The sequence below is a fragment of the Sorex araneus genome, chromosome 4 (genome assembly GCF_027595985.1).
Source record: "Sorex araneus isolate mSorAra2 chromosome 4, mSorAra2.pri, whole genome shotgun sequence".
Lineage (NCBI taxonomy): Eukaryota > Metazoa > Chordata > Mammalia > Eulipotyphla > Soricidae > Sorex > Sorex araneus.
Window position 1 is genome coordinate 42777142 of NC_073305.1, and position 15188 is coordinate 42792329.

The 15188-nt window shown below is 54.9% G+C and overlaps 1 protein-coding gene across 1 annotated transcript in view; it reads left to right on the forward strand.

The window, feature by feature from the left end:
- LIMD1 (LIM domain containing 1) overlaps positions 1-15188 on the forward strand; it is a 56352-nt gene that overhangs the window by 17323 nt on the left and 23841 nt on the right. Inside the window, exon 2 of the mRNA XM_004614596.2 lies at positions 10210-10311. Coding sequence (XP_004614653.2) covers positions 10210-10311 — 102 coding nt within the window. The remainder of the gene's footprint in view (positions 1-10209; positions 10312-15188) is intronic.

The following is a 15188-nucleotide window of genomic DNA, read 5'->3' on the forward strand; positions in this document are numbered from 1 at the left end:
AGAAAAAGCTGAATAGCAAACAATGTGGTACATACTGCATGATTGTCTCTTCTTTTACTTATTTACTATTATACTAAGAACTGGTCTGTGTCGTGAGATAAAACTGTGAAATTCTGTTGTCCAAGATACACTGGACATTATTTAATTCTTTCATTTATTTGGTTTTGGTTTTGTTTTCTTTTGGGGTCACACTTGGTGGTGCTCAGGACTTACTCCTGGCTCTGTACTCAGGGATCACTATTCACAGTGCTGGGAGGACCAACAGTGTGGACTGGCGGGCATTGAACTGGGGTTGGCTATGTGCAAGGCAGGCACCTTAATCCTGTGTTTTATCTTTCCAGCACTGTTTTTTTTTTTTTTTCTTTTTGGGTCACACCCAGCGTTGCTCAGAGGTTCCTCCTAGCTCTGCACTCAGGAATTAACTTCTGGCGGTGCTTGGGGGACCATATTGGATCCCGGGGATCGAACCTGGGTCGGCCGCGTGCAAGGCAAATGGCCCTACCTGCTGTACTACCTTTCCAGTCCTCCAGCACTGGTTTTTATGTATGTTTGTGTGCTTGGCAGTGCTTGGGGAGGCGGGGGTGTCACTCTAGTGGAGCTGGGGACCGAGCAGAGTCAGGGACCAAACCAGACTCCAGCATTCAAAGTATTTATTTTAACCTGTAGAGCTATCTCCCTAGCCCCTGTAGAGCTTAGTACAATGCAAGTAATTAAAGGAAAATTCAGTGACTTAGCTTCTAAGTCACGTTTGAAGTGCTCAGAATTCACTTGAGCTGTCCCTAAGGGGTGATACAAAATAGCATAGAACATGTTCATTGCAGAAAAAGTTCTGTGGACAGTGCTGTTCTTCTGTGTTTTTAATTTTCCCCCGTTTTTATGTTGTGAATACACACTTAATTTTACCCTTGCATTTGGCTAGGTATATATTTTTTTGTTTTCTTTACTGTGATGTGGTTTCTTATTTTTTTTTATAGCAGCACGCTTGAGATGCATTTCACCCTTTGAAAATAGATGGTAGAGAAGTTCCTATTATTTGCTTTTTGAGCCACACCTAGTGGCACTCCTGAGTCTTTGCTCAGGGATCACTCCTGGTGGGGCTTGGGAGAGGGTCTGGGGTAATGAGAATTGAACCTGGGTCAGCCATGTGCAAGGTAAACACCCTACCCGCTATGCTATCTGGTGGTGCTCAGGACTTACTCCTAGCTCTGTACTCAGGGATCACTCTCTGGCTTCTGCAGGAGTTTTCCGTGTGTTCACAAAGTTGTCCAAGCATCACTACCTTCTTAGCACTCCTGGGAGGGAGCTGCCTCCCTGAGCCAACACCCCCTGCTCCCTCTCCTCTTGCTCCATTTGGAGCTGCAACAGGAGCTCCTCAGAAGAGTGAAGGTCAGAGAGGACATGGGCGTGGGGCTGAGAACTTGGGGGCGGGCTTGCTCTGGACAGTTAAGGGACAGGGAGAAGGGGCAGGGGTGGGACTTGAACTCTTAACCCCCACCTGCACCATGGAACAAGTTCTCTGCTGCAGAAGTAAGCCTGAGGTGGTCTGGTCAGGGGAAGTCTGGGCAGAGATTGGGCACACACACTAGCGCTTCCTTTCCTGCTGCCTGAAGGGACACAAAGTTGGTTTTGAGCAACCCCTGGGCAAAGAAAGTAGCTCACGCAATCCCCCCAGCCCAGAATGGCCTTAAGTACTTCCTTTGTGGCTTGGTGAGAGTGTCAGCCTGGGGATGTGCAAGGTGCCTGAGGGAGGCCCAGGCAGGGTCTTGGGGGGGGGGGAGCAGGGGGATTCTGCCTGCCGCCTGGTCTACTTCCTGGGGCCTGACCCGGAGCTGCTGTCGGAGCCCCTGGGATGCTTGAATGTCTGTCACCTGGTGGATATGCTGGGTCAGTGCATGGCGTGCGTGGCCAGCCTGATCAGTGGCCCTGAGTGTGAGCCCCCGGTGTGGCTGGGAGGAAGAAGACAGAGGGGCTCCCGCCCAGCCCCTTCTCCCTGTCCCTTAGCTGTCCAGGTCCACAACTGCAACCTCCAGCCTGTCAGAAATCTCACTCAGCCGTGCTCCCACCTAGGCTAGATTCAGCCGTGCTCCTACCTAGCCTAGATAAACGGTGCTCCCATCTAGCCTAGACACAGCTGTGCTCTCACCTACTCTAGATTCAGCTGTGCTCCCAGTTAGGTTAGATTCAGCCGTGCTCCCACCTACCCTAGATTCAGCCGTGCTCCCATATAGGCTAGATCCTCTGCCCCTCGCCTCACCTCACCAGCACAGCAGGTGGTTTGTGCCTCTGCCATCCCATGGGATGCCCAGCTTCCGGCTACAGATGATGGCTGCCCATCGGTGTCCACAGGTGGGCCGGCTCCAGGAGGGCCCTGCCTTTCTCACTGGGGGGTGGTCGCCCTCCCAGAGCCAGCTGTGATCCAGGGGTGTCGGGTCACACCCAGAGGAGCCATATCGTTTTAGTATTTTAGTAAGTTTTGGGGTCATACTCGGTGATGTTTGTAGGACCGTCTGTGGTGCCAGGGATCGAACTGGGCTTGGTCGCGTTCCCGGATAAGCGTCTCATATCTGTGCTGTCTCTGCGGCCTTGGGGCCTTTTTATAACAACCCAAAGTGCTGCCTCTATTGTCACCTGGGTTGGCACGGGTTCAGCTGAACGGGATTCAGACAGATTCAGCATCCGTCCGATGTTGAACGGAGGGAGACAGGAATTCTCAAAGCAAAGTTGCTTCGCTGCCTTCTTGTTGTTAAATCCAGCCTCTCTGCAAGGGAGGGAAAGGTGCTGCGGTTCCAAAAGCAGATTTGTTTCTTGGCGTGGATGTGTAGATGATGATTTAATGCCAATTTGGGACCGCTTATTTCGCGTGGACTGCTGCCCGGGCCAGGCTGGGTGGCGTCTGCATTCGATCAGTTGTGCCGTGTTATTAGTCTCAAAGAATCTTCCTGGAACCGTGGCAGAGGAGGCCAGGACGTGCCAGGAGGCGGGGGAGGGCTTTGCCCGGTTCCCTTTTGTCTGTTAGGGATATAGTTGAGATCCCACAGATTCTGTTTGGAAAAAACTTCTTCTCCCCTGTTGCCTAGCGGGGAACTGCTGTTGGGCCCAGGCCAGCCCCAGGTAGAGGTGTCGATCACGGAGTGGTGAGCCTGCGGGGGAGACGGCCCAGATCTGCTAGGATGGTGGCCGGCACGCATCAGAAACCGTCACGGCCCCTTAGTGGTATAACTGGATGCCAGAGCAGCGCGGGGGATCCAGGCCCAGCCTCCTGCACGCAGAGTGCGCACTTGGCCCACAAGGCGACTCTCCAGCCCTGCCTTGGTCTCTGGGATCAGCGTGGGTCGTCTCTGCCATGGGCTTTATTTCTTCCCTTAATACTCAGAAGGTTGCCGACGCATGGGCTGCCCTTTGCAGACTCCTGGGGGGCAGCAGGCCAGCCTGGGAGGGAGAACTTGCGTACCCGGTGGTCCCCTGTCTCCCCTGAGGCTGTCAGTGGGGCAGTCCCATAGGGGCAGCCCACGTCGGTCAGTGGCAGCCCTGAGCCCTTTGTGGGTGCAGCTCTGCCGCCCGGGCTTGGCCTGTCTCTCTCTCCCGACCCTTCCTCTGTCTTCCCTCACTCCCTTCACCTCCTGACACTTCCCGTGTACTGGGGCCTCTCTCTAGAGCCCCCCTCTTCCTGACCTGCCTCCCCCCAGTGCATCCGGCTCCTGCTGTCCCAGTGGTCAGCCTGCACCTGGCCTTCCGGCCTCTGTGCCTTCCCTTCCCTTTTTCCTGGCCTGGAACTCTCCCACCTCCTCCCCGCAGGCCCTGGCATTCGAGTGCAGTCAGTGTTGCTTGGGCGACTGCTCAGGTGGGCATGGGGTGGGCGGGGTGCCCCACTCTTCCCTTGTGTGTGAGCTATGGAAATACACAGCAGACCCCTGTCTGTGCACGTCTTATCTTTTTGGATGAATTTGCGGAGCCCCGCTGGCCTTACCTGATTGAAAACCACAAGCCACAGAGCAGAGTGGGTGAAAGGCCTGGGGAATTTTGGTATTTCTCTGCCTCCTGGTGTCCAGAGGGTACAATAAGATCCTGGGGGGGCCAGAGAGATGGATGGTGCAGCGGGGCGGGCGCTTGCCTTGCACACGGCAGACCTGGGTTCAACCCCCGGCATTCCATGTGGTCCCCTTGCACCAGGAGTAATTCCTGAGTGCAGAGCCAGGAGTAACGCCTGAGTACCTCTAGGTGTGATCCCAACCATCCCCTCTGTCCTCCGCCCCCAAAATTAGAAGCCTGTCTCTAGTGCTTTCTTTTTCCTGTGGGAATATGTATAATTTTAACAAGAATCCATGAGCCATCATTATAGGCAGTTTGGTGTATCTTTTTTTTTTTCTTTTTGGGTCACACCCGGCCGATGCACAGTGGTTACTCCTGGCTCTGCACTCAGGAATTACCCTTGGCTGTGCTCAGGGGACCATATGGGATGCTGGAAATCGAACCCGGGTTGGCCGAGTGCAAGACAAACGCCCTATTTGCTGTGCTATCTCTCCAGCCCAGTTTGGCGTATCTTGTAAGATTTCTGCCCGCCCCCCGCCAAGCCCCCACCTCACCCCCCCAGTCTGCTTAGTGTCCAGGGTAGCTGGGGCCCTGGTAGCTGGGGATTGAGCCTGGGATCTTGAGCATGTAAGGCTTGTGCTCCAGCCCTTTCCAACCCTTGTCTCTCCGGCCCCTCGACAATATCTTAAAAGTAGGCAGCATAGGAAAGGGAGAAACTGAGATCGCACTGCTGGACCTGAGCGACTCCTGACCAAGTATGCCAGGGGCAGCTCCCGGGGGCCTCTGAGTACAGCTCCAGAGACCCCCTCCCCCCAAAACAAAACAAAGACATGTTTTACATGCAATTCAACCTGCTCCATGGTACGTGAACAGATGTCGCCCAGGGTCCTGCACACGGATGTTTATAGCAGTCTTATTTGTAATATCTAGGATCACCGCTGAGACCAGGAAGCAGGAGAGACCCCCAGTAGGGGAGCGGTCACGTAGACTGTGGGTCACTCCAGTGTTGGGAAGAAGTTGTGCTCTCCAGCTGTCAAGACCGGGGGGTGCCTTCCTGCACAACTCGTGCAGGAGGAGACAGTTTGGAAAAGCTCACCTTCCCCCCCACACCTCTACATTTTTAAAATTTGTGTGTGGGAAGGGGTGTTCAGACCACCCCAGCCGTGCTTAGGGGCTCTCTTGTGGTGCTGGGGCCTGTAATGCTGGGTATTAATCTCGTGTCAGGGTTGGCGGTGTGCACGGCCAGTGCCTGAACTCCTGGGCTGTCTCACAGGTCTCTGGTCCTGTCTCTTGGACATTCTGGAAAGACAGAACTGTGAAGGCAGAAGAAACGTCAGTGGTCAGTAGTTGCCAGCTGTCAGGGAGGGAGGAGGAGGAGAGAAGAGGCTTTTAGGCCTGTGGAATCTTTATTTTTTTTTTTTTGGTGGGGGCTTTTTTTTGGGTTACACCCAGCAATGCACAGGGGTTACTCCTGGCTCATGCACTCAGGAATTAACTCCTGGTGGTGCTCAGGGGACCATATGGGATGCTGGGAATCAAGCCCAGGTCGGCTGCATGCAAGGCAAACGCTCTACCCGCTGTGCTATCACTCCAGCCCCCAAGGCCCGTGGAATCTTCTTGTGTGCTATCATACTGGTCAGCACATGCCTTGATGCACTGTCCCCGGGTAAAGTGATCACTGCCAGGAGTGCACCCTCACATGAACCGTGCACTTGGGGGGCACAATGAGACACATCCGTTTTTATCGTTGTTATCAGGACTTGAGGTCACCAGTTGTCACAGCTTTATCTCTGGCCTCAGAGGCTGATCAGGCAGAAGGGGGTTCACACAGATTTGGCAACAGGAAGCTTAAGGGAAATCTGGGTCTCTGCTCGGTTTTGCTATGAACTTAAAACTATTCTCTAAAAAAAAAAACCCCCAAAAAACAAAAAATCAGTTCTGCTAAAAAATATACCAGAAAGAAGGAAATTTAAATTAGCAGTATCATGTTTAAAAAAACAATGCCCACCTGGGTCTGTTGACTGTCACCTGTCCCCAGACTTTGAGTTGACCCAAAGCACACTCCTTTTGTGTCGGGGCCCCTCCGTGCCCAGGACCCCCAGGCCACGTGCCAGCACCACAGTGAGTGAGTGAGGGCTCTTCCCCCGCCCCTGCTTGTGAGGTGGTATCTGTGGATTTACCAGTGATCCCAGTTGGAAAGGTGGGGTAAAGTTTGAACCCTTTGGACTGTTTTTTTTTCCCCCCTTCCCTGACTCCCCTTGGTCCTCTTATAAATTCGGTGCGTGGATGGTTTTGAAACTGGGGCTAGAGACTCAGGGCTTGCGGCTCAGTCTTGCACCTTCAGCTTCTTTCCTGGCAGCGGGAGCTCACGCCTGTCCTGTGGGATCGTCATACACGTAAATCGTGTGGCATAGTGCTGAGCACATAGGTTTCTCTCTGCCCATTCCAGAGACAGGAACAGGAAAGTGGATTAACCTCCAGTTTAACTGCCCCAAACATCTGAGACCCAAAACACATCTACAAACCCCAACACAGAAACCAGGCAAAATGCAGTGGCCTGATGATCCCTGGCATCCCCCTGGGAGCAAAGGACAGTGGTTGCTGAGGGCCAGACAGCAGTGCACTGAGCCTTGGCAGGCCCGGGCAGGGAGGGTCAGGGTGGACACAGCTGGAATGGAGATGCCTGAAAGAGTCCAGGGCAACTGTGGTGCAAGCACAGTTCCTGGGATTGGACCAAAATCTATCTTATAAAGCGACTGTGTCCTGGATATAGGAGAAATTCTCATAACCCAACAGGAAGGAAAAATTGCTAAAAGGCTTAGAGGGACCTCACTGAGGGCCCTTGGGACAGTGTGGTCCAGAAGTGGACCTCGGAATGAGCAAATAATCTTAACACCTTGCCATTGGGCCCTGGGGAGATAGACCAGGGGATAGGGCAAGTGCCTTGTCCTGGTTCTGTCCTCTACATCCCATAACTGAGCATTGTGGGGACCTGGTGGTCCCTGAGTGGAGGTCATTGGGTTGTTCCTGATGGTCCCCAGCCCTGCAGGGCTGAGCAGCACCGTGTCTCCAGCCAGTTGGCCGAGAATTACCAGGAGTGGCCTCTGGGCCTCTGAGCACTGCTGGGGAGCAGTGCTTCAAACTCCAAGCCCTGCTGTTGCTTGATCATCGGTGTCCTTCAGGACAGCTTTCTCTGCCCCTTCACCTGATGTCTGGACAGTCGGAGCACTGCCCAGCCTGTGTCCTCGTTAACCCTTTCTTCTGTCCCCATGTGTGGTTTGCTGAGTGCCCTTTGTCAGGGGCTGAGTGTTCAGAGGTGCGTCCGACTCTGAATCTCTGTGAAAAGAAGGCCCTCCTGGGTCCCACATATGTGGCCAAGATGTGAGGGGGTGTGTGCCAAGGAAGAGGGGAGGGAAGGCCCATGTGGGGGCGGCCAGGGGAGTAACGCCGCTCAGAAGCGCTTTGTTGAACATCTGCATGGGCTACACTGAAGAGACACTCGTGTTCCAAAGACATTCCCAGTTCACTAGGAGAGACTGAGGGTGCCCAGGCAACTGGAAACCATGCCGAGGGCCATGTTTGGTGGAGAACACATCAATGCTTTTTTTTGACTCTGATGTTATTTTATTTTATTTATTTATTTTTAAAGTTTTATTAAATCACTGTGAGATAGTTACAAGCTTTCATGTTTGGGTTACAATCTCACAATGATCAAACACCCAATCTCCACCAGTGCACATTCCTCACCACCAATATCCCGGGTATACCCTCCCTTTCCCACCCTCCCTCTGCCTCCATGGCAGACAATATTCCCCATTCTCTCTACTTTTGGGCATTATGGTTTGCAACAGACACTGGGAGGTCATCATGTTTGGTCCATTATCTACTTTCGACACACATTTCCCATCCCGACTGATTCCTCCAGCCATCATTTTCTTAGTGATCCCTTCTCTATTCCATATGCCTTCTCCCCTCCGCTTAGGAAGCAGTCTTCCCACTATGGAGCAATCCTCCTGGCCCTTGTATCTACGGTCCTTGGGTGTCAGCCTCATGTGATGTTATTCTATACTCCACAAATGAGTGCAGTCCTTCTATGTCTGTCCCTTTCTTTCTGACTCATTTCACTTAGCATGATACTCTCCAGGTCTATCCATTTAAAAGCAAATTTCATGACTTCATTTCTCCTAATAGCTGCATAGTATTCCCTTGTGTAGATGTACCAAAGTTTGTTTAACCAGTCATCCGTTCTAGGGCACTTGGGTTGTTTCCAGGTTTTGACTATTGTGAGAACACATCAGTGCTTTATCCACACCCTCCAGTTACCAACACCCCTAGCTGGGTGGGGCTCAGTGACCAGCCATCTGTTACCCAGCCACAGCCCTCCACCTCCCGGGCTTCCCGAGTGAGCAGCCTGCTGAAGTGAGTCTTCAGAGGATGGTGACGGATGGGTATAGCCTCCTGGCCTCCTCACACTTCCCACCACATGGGCATGGCTCTGCGTGCCCCAGAGTGAGGGGTGCAGCTTGCCTGGAGCAGATGCGTTTTCCCGACTTAAGAGAAGCTTAACATTGTATATGAAATCATCAGACCAGGGGCTGAGTGGGGTAGCACAGTGGTTAGGGCATTTGCCTTGCACGCGATGACCTGGGTTCGATTCCCAGCATCCCATGGGGTCGCCCGAGCACTGCCAAGAATAATTCCTGAGTGCAGAGTCAGGACTAACACCCCTGAGCTTTGCTGGGTGTGACCCAAATAACAAAAACCGGGAAAAAAAAAAGAAATCTTCAGACCAAAGGAAATGCTCATGGCTCTAGATTCCGTGAATGCCTTCAATTTTCTAGTGACGGGGACACTGTTGACCTGGCAATGTGTGAGGTAGAACGGTCCCAGCTTTCTGGAGTCGCATCCTCCTGATGCACGAACATAGACACACACATAATTTCACAGCCATCAAGAGAAGGCAGAAAGAAAGGGGCGCGGTGGAATCTGCCGCGGGGCTGGGTAGACTCTGTGCCTTGATTCAGGCCTGTGTCATGTAGGTCATTTGCCAAAACTCAGACGTATTAAAAAAAAAGAAAGCATTCACGCCATGGCTTATGGGTCTCATTGTGGAAGATAACGAAGAGGTCATCACCTCTCACTGCTGACGCTGGTAGACAAGGGCACAGTGCTTGGGGCGGGGGTGAAGTGAACTGCGGTCTGAGTCTTCGCAATTCTTTGAGAATGGATGGCGTGTCTGAGAAGGGGATAGCAAAATGGTAGCAGCTGGAGGATGGGGGTGAAGGCACGGGGGTGCTCCCCTTCAACATTCCTGCGTGTCTGAAAGTTTCCGGAGTGAGATGTCGAAACCAGAAGAACTGCAGATAACCAACGCTTATGACCCTGGAGCTCCCGACGAAGGAGTCTTCCTGCCTCCCATTTTCTTGGCTGACACAATACTGTTCCTCCCGATGGTCGCCCTGCTCCACGGGGGGCAGGGGGGTGATGTGATGAGTCAGCTCTAAGGTGCTGGCTTCGTGTGTTCTCTGGGATCCTGCTGGTATAGGTGGGGAGACATGGGGCATGGCGTGAAGGATTGCTGAGTGGAAAGACAGGCGTTCTCGAACCCTGGGATTTCTACACTCTGGGCAGAAGGCTGCCACCAGAAAACAGCATGACTGAAGGAAGCACAGTGAGCGCAGGTGCCTGAGGGCCAGGGATTGTTTAGAGGGGCTGAGCACATGCTTTGCATGCAGGAGACTCGGGTGCGATGCCTGGCACCCCCTATGGTCTCACTGAGATTCTTGAGTGTAGAGCCAGGACCAAACCCTGAGCATAGCCAGGCATGGCTCAAAAGCCAAAAAGCAAAAGACAAGAAGTTGCTCCCGCTGCGTGCTTGCAGGGTATAGTACAGTCATGGTGGATGCAGCCTTGGGCAGCTTTGCAGAGGAGAGCGGGCCAGTGCACGGATTGTGGTTCTCTTGAGCCTCCTGGGGTGGAGGGCCAAGGAGGCTTATGGTGTCCTAGAGGCCACTCTTGTGGCCGGTCCCTGCTGTGGGAAGGCGGGAGACGGGGAGAGGGAGGCATGCTGGAGGACTCACCCCTAGGCTTTGGGGCAGGTGAGGGGGAGGCCGCCTCTCCCCCTTTGCTCAGTCTCTCCCATTTCCCTCCTGACTCACTGGTGTGTTCTCGCCCTCGCAGGAGCCTGTGTGAAGTGCAACAAAGGGGTGTTCGGGGCCGGCCAGGCCTGCCAGGCCATGGGGAGCCTATACCACGACGCCTGCTTCACCTGTGCGGCCTGCAGTAAGTGTCCGGGCTGGCTGGGGGAGGGGCGGAGGAGGGGGGCAGTGGGAGGGAGGCAGGGCTTCTCTCCGCCAGCGTATACACGCCTGTGACAGGTGTGTTCAGGGCTGCCCCTGATGACATCAGCTTGTGGTGCGTATCAGAAGGTCTCGGACTAGTGGGGAGGGTTGACAAAGTACAGAGACTCCTCGTCAGCTGCTTTGTACTCTACTGCCCCCGACTCTAGCTGACCCAGAGGTGACTGCTGAGCCCAGAGGGACACCGTTTCACTCTCTGACCCCGATACTTGATTTGGAGGCCACTGCATGAGTGCCTGTGTGCGTGTGTGTGTGGGGGAGGGGTAATGCAGTGTCACTGCCTGTGTCATACGTGTACACATGTGTGTGCGTGTGTACGTGAGTGTACACAGCAGTGCAATCACTGCCCATGTCACGCATGTGCGCGTGTGCGTGTGTGTACATGCACTCAGTGCCACTTCCTGCCAGCACAGGCATCCGTGGGCATCCCGGGTTCATGGCATCGGCCTTATAACCAGCGCAGCACACCTGGGCATCTGGAGTCCAGGCCAGTGCTGCCCTCAGCAAGCGGCTCACTGAATTAATGACACGCCTGGGGGAAGATGCCAGCACGCTGCAGGGGGTTTGCCAAGTCTGGCCACGTTGTGGAGTGTCCTGCTTTCTTTTTCCTTTTCTTTTCTTTTCTTTTCTTTTCTTTTCTTTTCTTTTCTTTTCTTTTCTTTTCTTTTCTTTTCTTTTCTTTTCTTCCCTCTTCTTTCCTCTCCTTTCCTCTCCTTTCCTCTCCTTTCCTCTCCTTTCCTCTCCTTTCCTCTCCTTTCCTCTCCTTTCCTCTCCTTTCCTCTCCTTTCCTTTCCTTTCCTTTCCTTTCCTTTCCTTTCCTTTCCTTTCCTTTCCTTTCCTTTCCTTTCCTTTCCTTTCCCTTCCTTTCCTTTTCTTCTCTCTTCTTTTCTTCTCTCTTCTTCTCTCTCCTCTCCTCCCCTCTCCTCTCTTCCCCTCTCCTCCCCTCTCCTCTCCTCCCCTCCCCTCCCCTTCCCTCCCCTCTCCTCTCCTCTGTCAGTGGCAAGCCAGGCTCTCCCCAGCGTCTCCCACCAGGGGTCGGTTCCTCTGCCCCGCTGGTTCCCCATGCTGATTACTCCCAAGAGGTGTTTAAATAGAGCCCGCGTTGCTCCAGCCCCACTTTGAGCTGTAGAACCAGGTTCTTGGGTGAGATTTCTGGAGTGGGGGCCTCTGCTTTCTCAGAGATCCTGGTGAGTCCAGGGCAGGGCTGGAGTGAGCAGCCTGAGCTTGGGGGCGTCGGGCTTCTCCGGAAGCCCCCAGAGGCCCGGGGGGGTGGGTGGGGGCAGGGCAGGGGGAGGCTTGCTCTTGCTCTCAGCTGGCTCGTGGTGCAGCCCGAGAGGGTCCCCAGGGGAGTGTGAACCTGGCCCGTGCCCAGCCCAGCGCCGACGGCCCAGCTGCATGCCCGCATTCCGAGCCTCCCTCCTCATGGTGGTTCCTTCAGACAGGTGCCTGAGTTGACATTCCACATGCAGACACGCATTTCACTTCCTCGGGAAGCACCGGGGTGGGGTGGGGGCTCTGAGACGAGTCGGGAAGTTGACTGATGCACAGGTGGCCAGCATGGGCCTAGTCCCTGGCACCGCAGGGCCCACCCCAGCTGACACCCAAGAAGCATCGAGAACACAGCGAAGCTGGAGGGGCTTTTGTGGCTGTGGGGGTCCCGGGGCCAGGGAGCTCTGCACGCGGAGAGATTCTGAGAGCTCTGCGTGTGCTTCCCGTTCTGGGCAGTACCTGCGTGGGGGGGCACCGGGTGGTCGCTCCCTGGAGCTGGGCTGGTGCCATTGGTTCCACTTCCCGGGCACTTGCACGTCAGCGTTTTTGAAGTCGGCACATGCCTACCTCTTTGCCCCCGCCACCCCCCACCATCACAGCTTATTTATTGGTTCTCTTGTGACGAGTCAAAACAAAAATCTGCAGCACGTGTTTGCCTTTTATCTGAGCCAGAACTGTGGTGACACGTGCTCGTAGAAATCGCCTTTGACTCTGGCGCCCACATCTCCCTCTGCTGGCTCCATTTTCCCGGGGTGAGGAGGAAGAAATGGTGTAGGAGCTCTTTATTTGACTCGAGCATTTCAGCTAAGAAAGTGGCAGGGACCAGAGTGACAGTCGGCAGGTTGGGCACTTGCCTTGTACGCATCCGACCGGGGTCCAATCCCCCACATCCCATATGGTTGTTGCTAGGAGTGATTCCTGAGCATGGAGCTAGGAGTAATCCCTGAGCACCACTGGGCGTGGCCCAAAAACCAGAAAATAGAAGAAAAAAGGAAAGAAAGTTGCAGGGGAGGAAAGCTTATTGATGAGTCAGTTTGTTCCAGCGTGGGCCCAGCTGGGGCCCGATCTGGCCCGGCCTCGAAGGCTGCTGTGAGCTGTTCTCTGCTTTACTTGCTTTACTGCTGCTTCCTCTTCCCCCTCTTCCTCCTCCTCCTCTCTCTTCTTCTTCATCCTTCTTCTTCCTTCTTCTTCCTTCTTCTTCTTCCTCCTCCTCCTCCTCCTTCTCCTCCTTCTCCTCCTCCTTCTCCTCTTCCTCCTCCTCCTCCTCCTCCTCTTCCTCCTCCTCCTCCTCCCTCCTCCTCCTCCTTCTCCTCCTTCTCCTCCTCCTTCTCCTCCTTCTCCTCCTCCTCCCCCTCCTCCTCCTCCTCCTCCCTCCTCCTCCTCCTCCTCCTCCTCCTCCTCCTCCTCCTCCTCCTCCTCCTCCTCCTCCTCCTTCTTCTTCTTCTTCTTCTTCTTCTTCTTCTTCTTCTTCTTCTTCTTCTTCTTCTTCTTCTTCTTCCTCCTCCTCCTCCTCCTCCTCCTCCTCCTCCTCCTTCTTCTTCCTCCTCCTCCTCCTCCTCCTCCTCCTCCTCCTCCTCCTCCTCCCTGTCTCTGCTCACGCTTATCCCTGGAATCTCTTCTCCCCGCTCACTCCTCACCCGCATCGTTCCCTGTTCTCTGCTGGTGGAGAGACCGAGAGCCCCAAACTGCTCTGGGACTCCAGGCCTGGAAGATCTGTCTAAGGCACGGGCAGAGGCTTGGGGAGAAAGTGGGTGTTGAGGGGCCCGAGAGATAGAGAGTACAGTGGGCAGGGCACTTGTCCTGCACGTAGCTGACCTGGGTGGATCCCCAGAACCATCTGGTCCCCTGAGCTGCCAGGAGTGGTTCCTGAGTGCAGAGCCAGGAGTAAGCCCTGAGCATAGCTGGGTGTGGCCCCGAAACAAAGAGAAGCAAACAAAAGAAAAAGAAAGTGGGAGTGGTGGCATTCCCTCTGCCCTGGGCCCCTGTGCACCTGTAGCGCCCCCCACAGGCCATCTGCCCACTGCAGGGTCCCGGAGCGTGGTGGACAGCCCAGGCACCTGTCTGAGTGGTTCCTTATTGCCTCTGTTCCCTTAACTCAGGCTTCCCGGGAGCTGCTTTGGGCACGCCGCCACCGGCTCATCCGGTTCTTCCCTGGCTTCCTGGGTGGAAAAACGAAGTGGGGAAGAACATTTCTTGGGATTAAAAACCCACCCATGGAACTAACCACAAGTGTGTGGGGGGCTGAGGGTAGATGAGATAGAGGAGACCAGTGTGACAGGACTAGCAGGGAATGATCATGCTGGACAGGATCTGAGGGTTAAAAAGTAGGTAAAGGGATATTCTTGATAACCTTTCATTGTTGCAGACCACAGTGCCCCAAAGGAGGAGGGGGCGGAGAAAAGAGCCAGTCAGGGGTGGGGGTGGGGTGATAGGAGGGAACGTGGGGACACTGGTGCTGGGAAATGTGCTCTGGGGGAGGGATGGGCGTTGGAACACTGTATGACTGAAATCCAATCATAAACAGCTTCTGTAAGGGTCTCACAGTGATTCAATAAAAAAGTAAAAACACAAAAAACCACCCATGCAGCTAGCGCTGGGGCCCCAAGGCCCCTGAGTCCCTACTAGCCCTGCATGTCCCCCTTTCCTGGTGGGCCCTGGGCTCTCCTCTCCCTGCCACCCCTGGAGGCTCTGCCTTGCCCCCCCTCCCCCCGTCTTCTGGGCGGGGGGAGGGGTAGGTGGGGACGGACAGGCACAGCCTTGGCCACTGGCCCCAGACAACCGTGTCTGGACGCCGTGTGTCAAGTGGCCTGTCTGAGAAGGAGCTGGCGCCCTTCGTGGCTCGAGAGAGGTAGAATAAGAAGGAAGAAAGGGGTCAAGTGGGGTTTTCTGGCACCTTCCAGAAGAGACCGTGGGTGGAGGGGGCCACCTGTGCTCGTCCCAGGCCGCAGTGGGTCTCAGAAGGAAGATTCTGGGGCTGGAGAGAGAGCACAGCAGGTAGCGTGTCTGCTCTGAGCGTCGCTAACCCGGGGTTCTATCCCCGGCTCCCATAGGCTCCCCCGGGCACCTCCAGGAGTGATCCCTGAGTGCAGAGTCAGGAGTAACCTCTGAGCAGTGCCAGGTGCAGCCCCCAAAACAAAACAAAACAAAACAGAAAACCAAAGAAGGAAAATTCTGTTCATCTCGTGCGGATCAGCGTCCTCTGGGAGCCACACAGACCAGGCCCGTGCTCACGTGGCCGTCTCTCTCCCCGATGGCTTAGACAAGGCTGGGCAAGGTTCTCCCCAGAAGCCTGTGGCACATGGGGCTGGGGCGTGGGGTGGAGGCTGCGGGCAGCCAGCCCCCGCTGAGCCCAGGGCCAGCCCCGAGAAGCCTGCACAGGTGGGGGTGTAGGGGGTGGTGGTGCTGGGGTGTGAATGGGGGTTGCCCTGAGGTTCCCCTTCCTGGCGTGGGAGATGCTTTGGGAACTCCAGCCAGACCCCACAGCACTCCTCCTGTCGGCTCCCCCCAGACTGTGGCACACGTCTTTTCATG